Source organism: Panulirus ornatus, chromosome 5 (assembly GCF_036320965.1).
Source record: "Panulirus ornatus isolate Po-2019 chromosome 5, ASM3632096v1, whole genome shotgun sequence".
NCBI lineage: Eukaryota > Metazoa > Arthropoda > Malacostraca > Decapoda > Palinuridae > Panulirus > Panulirus ornatus.
In genome coordinates this window covers 44,070,435-44,079,177 of record NC_092228.1, presented here as the reverse complement: position 1 = coordinate 44,079,177, position 8,743 = coordinate 44,070,435, and the positions used below count along the sequence as shown (strand labels likewise).

The 8,743-nt window shown below is 41.9% G+C and overlaps 1 protein-coding gene across 1 annotated transcript; it reads right to left on the bottom strand.

The window, feature by feature from the left end:
- On the bottom strand, positions 1-8,497 carry LOC139748746 (uncharacterized). Its single transcript, XM_071662168.1, has 3 exons — positions 8,381-8,497; positions 2,593-2,736; positions 1-1,313 (listed from the first exon to the last, which is right to left on the bottom strand). Exons 1-3 carry the CDS (start codon positions 8,383-8,385, stop codon positions 686-688), a joined length of 777 nt encoding a protein of 258 aa, XP_071518269.1. The 5' UTR covers positions 8,386-8,497; the 3' UTR covers positions 1-685.
- Between the last annotated feature and the right edge of the window lie 246 nt (positions 8,498-8,743).

Sequence of the window (8,743 nt, the reverse complement as noted above, 5' to 3'; positions counted from 1 at the left end):
TACAAGCTTGCATATTTATTAATAAATATGTCCGTATAAAAAATGAACATTCCATGTGTACAAATAAATCAACATTCTCTTGAGCACCTATAGGGAAAAATTACTGTTACAAAAATGCACTTTTACATTCTTCAGCGTACAGCACACTACAGATTTTCCTTTTACATTCTCCATTATAGTTTATGAAACAAAGTCTCTGGAACATAATTCTGATGAACCCATTACTGTACTCAATTCAGCAAGTGGAAATGGTGACTAAATAAAAGTATTACATTATCTAGTTTGAGGAAAAGTCAGCAAACTTCACAATTTTTGCAAACATGGGAAGTAGTAGCAAGTTCTGTTGATGAAATGTGCTTACAATGCAGTAATATACTTCAGCTACATCTTTTCTAGCAAAAATACAATATAAATGCTCATCCAATAACCAAGAATACATGTATATACTTATAAAATCAGAGATCATACTTGTAGAGTGAAAAGAATGCACAACATAATCTGTAAATTACTGGTAAACTAAAACTTCATCTAAGATTCCCTAAATCATAAGTCTCTCTCTACATGAAAGATTTTAACCAATCACACTTAAAGTATTGTAACCATTCAATCTCTTGCTAATATCAGTATCAATATCCCATTCCATGTCATCAAACCAAAAGTGTCATCCTTCAAACTTACAGCACTGTTAGAAGAAAGGTAGTCTTGAAGTGCTGCTTACATTGTCAACAACATTAGGCTTGTTACTGGTAACATTACAAGTGGTATTTTTCCCACTCTCATCAATATCAGTAGTGTTTTTCCCACTCTCAGTCAGGTTTGAAGTGCTACCACTCTCACTGGTCTCTGTATCTGTGCTCTCTTCCGTAGAGTCCGTGTCATCTGCCATATTCACAATCCCAGTGGAGCTGGTAGTGTCACTTCTGTCGCTATCCTCAGTTCTGTCGTCATTATCTTCCTCAGAATCTGTAGAGGTGGAACTGTAACTTTCCTCAGTCTCAGAATCCACATCACTATCAAGATAAAAAATATTATCCTTTGAGGTCTCAGAATCGGTATCTGTCTCAAAATCGGTATCAGTCTCAGATTCAGTATCAGTCTCTCCTGAAACAAAATATACATTCTCAAGGACAAACGAATTGCCAGTTTTCTCTTTGCTTAAACCAGCGTCACCTCCTATCAGACTGTCATATTGAGGAAAGTCCGAATCTTCTCCCTCTGATAATGTACCTGCATCAACCATGGTGTGTGGGTAATCAGGTGGGTTCTTTGCAAGCTTGGCTGGACATCCATGTTCTGCAGACTTTTTGTCATTTCTACAATCAAGAAATTTTTACATTAATGACGGGTAATCTTTAAACAATGTAAGGCATTTGTCATTTGAGAACCAAGCTGCCCAGACGGACCAAGTTCCTAAACACCAACCTAATGGACAGCTATAAAAACACTTTTTCACATTTCCTCCCTTTAACCATCCCTAATAGTCTTCCCTGTACCCTTTCAACTCACATAAATATAATCCTCATGAATTTCCAGTCCAGTTCAACATCAATGTGCATCAAACTTCCAAGAGAGTGATGCAACTCAATAGTACTAAGTTAGTGAGACACAAGATACAAATGTGTAACTGCAGAATAGCCAAAGTAAAGTATACAGGACACTAGCTAATATATATTTTCTATTATACTTTGTCGCTAAGTTGTACTCGCGCTTACACATGGTATCATAAAACAGAGGATTGTCACTATATAAGGCTTAGCTAGACTACAATCTTTATGAAAATGGAGGGAGATGAACAGAAAAAGGATGAATGGGATTTTGAGAGTTTTTCAGACAGGGAAAAAAAAAAGACTGAGGGGTAAAAGATGAGTCTTTTATGGTGATAAGCAAAACAGGAATTAAGGTTACTACAAAAGCATGATGATTGGAGAGAGAGAGAGAAATGTATGACCACAGAAAGTGTTAGAGAAACAAAAGGTGGATATTAGGAAAATGAACAATATAATCAAGGAAGACTATTTCAAAATCAAAGTGCCTGGGTCTATTGGGAGTAAGTCATTATGGGAGGAACAAGTCGGATGGTTTTCAACACTAAGAGGTTACTGAAGACCAAAACTGTTCGTAATGTGAGTGAAAAATGGCAGGTATACTACACTGGCAAAAGTCATAGACTTTTTCTTATCCAGTTACACACAACACCCATGTGTCAGTATAAATGGGAAGAGCCGAGAGCTCCAGTGCACTAAACCCAGAACTAAATGCAGAAACTCGCTCTGTGGGTTAGATGATCACAAGATCATCACCAAATGATGTAACGGCTGATCCAACAAAGTGACTGGATACCCAGGAATCATGAGGCACAAAGACAAATATCATTAATTTCATTATACACCAAAATACAAGGTTTATAATCTCTACTTTCAATACACATTATGAAAATATCATGTAATAAGCCTATACAATATAGCTATGGTCTTTCTTTACACTAGAAATCAACCTAAGCATACATTCAAACAAATATTCATTACCATAACAAGCAAGGCCATATTACATTTAATATTTCTACACAAATCTAATGAAAGATTCCAAACAAACCTGTCATCCATTAAGCTCTTCTCAACCTTCTTTCCCTGTTCTTCATCAACAGGTTGCTTTGTGGGCAAATTGCCTTCATTCTTGTTCTTAATGCAACCATGCACATCCTCCCAGAGTGCTAGGAATATGAAAACATAACCCAACCTGTAAAAGAGTAATATTTGTATAGGGAGTAACCTGACAAGCTAAAAGATTGCCACTAAACGATTTCTAATGTTACTAACAAGCATAGATATGCAATTAAATCCATCAGTCTTACTGCAATTCCACTTGTGACTATGGATACATTTGTAAATTCTTTGAACTACTCTCTTACAAATTTCACAAGTCTGAGAAATAATATTGGAGCTTATACACTCTTGTCTGGTCTAAGCTGACATCAGCCTTTGTTAATAGGGTATAGTTAATGAAAATCAAGCATCTGCATTTATGTTTCTTCATCACTCAAAAATTGTTAAAAATTATGTCGACCTTGAGATGGAAATTCGTAATTTCATTCAGAGACATTTTCCTTTGGCGTGTTATATATTTATTAGGTCCACACACAAATTTCTAATATCAACCAGCAGACAAGCCTCCTTGTAATTTTCCTGATGTGTTCTAGTAAAAGGCTGCGTACAAATATGTTGACGTCAAAGTACATTTCAATATCAGTTATGGTTAAGTTGAAAAATAGTTCACCTTTAATCCTGGCAAGCTTAATATTCAATTTCCATAAATTCTATGTGCAATATTCATAAGTAGCATTTAGATATATACATGGAGCCTAAAAAGTATTCCTTTTTGTAATAAACCCTTTTAAGTTCAACAGCTTCACTAATGTTGGTTATACCTCTGTACAGGGGGAAAAAAAATCATCTGAACATCCACAAATCATAGACAACAACAGAGAAAAAGGAGGAGTGAATGGTCTGGAAGTCCACCATCTGTGTGTCAACTTTTCTAAAGTGCAGTACAGAAAGAGGAGCCACATGAGCATATTTCCTTAACTGTCTAGTCATCTCGGCTTACTGGTTGGTACTTCACTGAGATGGCAAAGGTGAGTAGATTTGAAAAAGTAAATCTATTCTTGGTATATCTTGTGGAGTATTTCTTCTCTGGTTTAGTGCTCTAAACATCTTTCACTATGGATCTCTAAAATGCAAACATCAATGATCAAATACAATGAAAAAAAATACTTAAATCATTAATATTATTAGAACAAAATCAATTTTGATGATCAAAATAGTCCCCAGGACCTCTTTTCAAAGGCTGCTCTGCTTCCAGTATAGTAGGAAAATGTGGATACTGGAGTCTTTTGAAGAGACTGTGTTCCCAATGATGACTTTTTCCAACATGGTGTAACTTTGAGCAGCTGGAGAATTCACAGTTAAAAAAAAACAGCAAAAGGAATATATTTGAAAGAATATTTGATGTGGTCCAGAGTGGCAGTCACTGTTTCATTATTCTGGCTCTGTAGATAATCATAATCATCTTAAATAATAGTTAACATCAGAGGAAAATCATAAATATATTTAAAGGTCTAAGACTGTAATACATAAAAATCTGGAAAACATTAAGCAACGTATCATTGATCTAAATTAACATCAAAATTTTGCTTGAGAAAATTAATCTCATTTTACATTTTCTGGAAGTCATGAAAGATTCTTTTTATATAACAAAGGTTTTATAGAAGATAAAACTATGACAATGTGTAATTTCATTGCTTCATTTTTAAGAATTTCTTTTTAAGATTGTTATCTCGCATAGATGAAGTAACCTACAGAGCAAGATAACAATTACTGAACTTCACCATTACTTCTGCATTGTGGGGTTGGGCTGAAAATTCAGAATATATTATATATATATATATATATATATAATATATATATATATATATAGAGAGAGAGAGAGAGAGAGAGAGAGAGAGAGAGAGAGAGAGAGAAATGATTTGATAGAGAAGAGGTAGTAAAAGCTTTGTAAAAGATGAAAATTGGCAAGGCAGCGGGTTTGGATGGTATTGCAGTGGAATTTATGAAAAAAAAAAAAAAAAAAAGGGGGTGACTTGTGTTGTTGACTGGTTGGTTGGTAAGGATATCTAATGTATGTATGACTCAGGGTGAGGTGCCTGAGGATTGGTGGAATGCGTGCATAGTGCTGTTGTACAAAGGCAATAAAGGTGAGTGCTCAAATTACAGAGGTATAAGTTTGTTGAGTATTCCTGGGAAATTAAATGGGAGGGTATTGATTGAGAGGGTGAAAGCATGTACAGAGCATCAGATTGGGGAAGAACAGTGTGGCTTCAGAAGTGGTAGAGGATGTGTGGATCAGGTGTTTGCTTTGAAGAATGTATGTGAGAAAAACTTAGAAAAGCAAATGGATTTGTATGTAGCACTCATGGATCTGGAGAAGGCATATGATAAGAGTTGACAGAGATGCTCTGTGGAAGGTATTAAAAATATATGGTGTGGGAGGCAAGTTGTTAGAAGCAGTGAAAAGTTTTTATCAAGGATGTAAGGCATGTGTACAAGTAGGAAGAGAGGAAATTGATTGGTTCTCAGTGAATGTCAGTTTGCGGCAGGGGTGCGTGATGTCTCTATGGCTGTTTAATTCATTTATGGATAGGGTTGTTAGGGAGGTAAATGCAAGAGTTTTGGAAAGAGGGGCATGTATGCAGTCTGTTGTGGATGAGAGAGCTTGGGAAGTAAGTTGCTGTTTGTTGATGATACAGCGCTAGTGGCTGATTCGGGTGAGAAACTGCGACGCTGGTGACTGAGTTTGGTAAAGTGTGTGAAAGAAGAAAGCTGAGAGTAAATGTGAATAACAGCAAGGTTACTAGGTACAGTAGGGTTGAGGGACAAGTCAATTGGGAGGTAAGTTTGAATGGAGAAAAACTGGAGGAAGTGAAGTGTTTTAGATATCTGGGAGTGGATTTGGTAGCAGATGGAACCATGGAAGCGGAAGCGAGTCACAGGGTGGGGGAGGGGGTGAAAGTTCTGGGAGCGTTGAAAAATGTATGAAAGTCGAGAACATTATCTTGGAAAGCAAAAATGGGTATGTTTGAAAGAATAGTGGTTCCAACAATGTTATATGGTAGCGAGGCGTGGGCTATAGATTTAGTGCGGAGGAGGGTGAATGTGCTGGAAATGAGATGTTTGAGGACAATATGTGGTGTGAGGTGGTTTGATCGAGTAAGTAATGAAAGGGTAAGAGAGAGGTGTGGTAATAAAAAGGGTGTTTTGAAATGGTTTGCTCACATGGAGAGAATGAGTGAGGAAAGATTGACCAAGAGGATATGTGTCGGAGGTGGAGGGAACGAGAAGTGGGAGACCAAATTGGAGGTGGAAAGATGGAGTGAAAAAGATTTTGAGCGATCGGGGCCTGAACATGCAGGAGGATGAAAGGCGTGCAAGGAATAGAGTGAATTGGAACGATGTGGTATACCAGGGTCGACGTGCTGTTAATGGATTGAACCAGGGCATGTGAAGCATCTGAGGTAAACCATGGAAAGTTTTGTGGGCCCTGGATGTGGAAAGGGAGCTGTGGTTTCGGTGCATTATACATGACAGCTAGAGACTGAGTGTGAATGAATGTGGTCTTTATCTTTTCCTGGCGCTACCTCGCGCGCATGCGGGGGGAGGGGGTTTGTCATTTCATGTGTGGCGGTGTGGTGACGGGAATGAGTGAAGGCAGCAAGTATGAATTATGTATATGTGTGTGTACGTATATATATGTATATGTTGAAATGTATGTGGACGTGTATGTATATACATGTGTATGAGGGTGGGTTGGGCCATTCTTTCGTCTGTTTCCTTGCGCTACCTCGCTAACGCGGGAGACAGCGATAAAGTATAATTAATAAAATAAATAATATATGGTATAATAGATGGGATGGATAGACAAGGCCCTGGGTCTGGCTGGGGTGGATGTATCCTGCGGTCCTGGGACTTGCCTTGGTTCCCAAGACCGACTGCGTGGCCTTTGGTCCAGGGACCAACTGCGTAGCCTAGGGGTCCTAGGACCGACTGGGTGGCCTAGGGTCCTGGGACCGTCTGGGTGGCCTAGGGTCCTGGGACCGTCTGGGTGGCCTAGGGTCCTGGGACCAACTGCGTGGCCTTGGATCCCAAGGCCGACTGCGTGGCCTAGGATCCTGAGACCGACCGCGCGGCCTAGGGGTCCTGGGACCGACTGCGTGGCCTAGGATCCCGGGACCGAATGCGTGGCCTATGATCCTGAGACCGACCGTGTGGCCTAGGGTCCTGGGACCGACCGCGTGGCCTTGGGTCCTGGGACTGTGCGTGGCCTTGGATCCCAGGACCGACTGCGTGGCCTAGGTTCCCAGGACCGGCTGAGTGGTCTAGGATCCAGGGACCGACTGCGTGGCCTAGGTTCCCAGGACCGGCTGAGTGGTCTAGGATCCAGGGACCGACTGCGTGGCCTAGGTTCCCAGGACTGACTTGCTGGCATTGGGTCCCAGGACCAGCTGCGTGGCCTAGGATCCTAGGACCGAATGCGTGGCCCATGATCCCGGGACCGAATGCGTGGCCTAGGATCCCGGGACCGAATGCGTGGCCTAGGATCCCGGGACCGAATGCGTGGCCTAGGATCCCGGGACCGACTTGCTGGCATAGGGTCCCGGGACCAACTGCTTGGCCTAAGATCCTGGGACCGACTGCGTGGCCTAGGGTCCCGGGACCGACTGCGTAGCCTAGGATCCCAGGAACAACTGCGTGGCCAAAAATCCCAGGACCGGCTACGTGGCCTAGGATCCCAGGACCAGTTGGGTCGCTTAGGATCCCAGGACCAACTAGCTGGTATAGGGTCCCATGACTGGCTGCGTGGCTTAGGATCCCAGGACTGACTTGCTGGCATAGGGTCCCAGGACCAGTTGCGTGGCCTAGGATTCCAGGACCGAATGCGTGGCCTAGGATCCCGGGACCGACTGCGTGGCCTAGGTTCCCAGGAATGACTTGCTGGCATTGGATCCCAGGACCAGCTGCGTGGCCTAGGATCCTAGGACCAACTGCATGGCCTAGGATCCTGGGACCGACTGCGTGGCCTTGGATCCCAGGACCGACTGCGTGGCCTAGGGTCCCGGGACCGACAGCATGGCCAAGGATCCCAGGACCGACTGCATGGCCAAGGGTCCCGGGACCGACTGCGTGGCCAAAGATCCCACGACCGGCTGCGTGGCCTAGGATCCCAGGACCAGTTGGGTCGCTTAGGATCCCAGGACCAGCTTGCTGGTATAGGGTCCCATGACCGGCTGCGTGGCCTAGGATTCCAGGACCGAATGCGTGGCCTAGGATCCTGGGACCGAATGCGTGGCCTAGGATCCCGGGACCGACTTGCTGGCATGAGGTCGGGTCTGCCTGGTCCCAGTGGAAGCCATTTCCAGGCAGTCCATATATACCTAATAAATTCATGAAAAAAATGAGAAATCCCATTAAAAAAAATGCGATATCCCAGACCAGGCAGGACGTGAAGGCCCAAAGAACATTGCCTGGCCTCCAGCCTCCATTGGGATCTCCAAGAGATGAATGCTGAAAATAATCATATAAAATTGATAATGTACATATATATAGATATCATTTATACCCGGCTTTCCGAGCGCGTAGACCCATCAGCAGCCTCTCCCAGGGAAGCCAGGAGATAAGCCGCCATTTCCTACGGCCCCGCCCCCCTCGTCCATGGCGTACAAATCCATGAACAAGAATTTTTAAATTCAGATAATTCTCTCTCATCCATCACTCTACTGCCATCAGAGTGGAATAAAAATCATCCATCACTGTGCCTGAAAATAACTTACCACATTTTGATGCTCAGAAACTCCCTGAACTCGGGGAAATTCTTCAATTTCGCAGGAGAAATTTTCTAGACGAAGAAGCGCCCGCCAAGTCGAAGGACATCTAGATAAAATGAGTTTCGGTTCAATATTTCAATATATACTTGAAATGTATAATTCTATATACATTTTATAGGAGTTAATTAATCAAATGTTTTTATTAATATTGTATTAATAGAATTTCTATCTTATGAAGCTCCAAGCATTAAAGAAGACTCTAATAGTTTTTATTTGACTGATCGTCCGGCAGCATCTCTCCTTCCAACCCAGATAATATCAAGGAATTGAAGAATAATTACCATCGAGGCGATATATATCATTCATTTT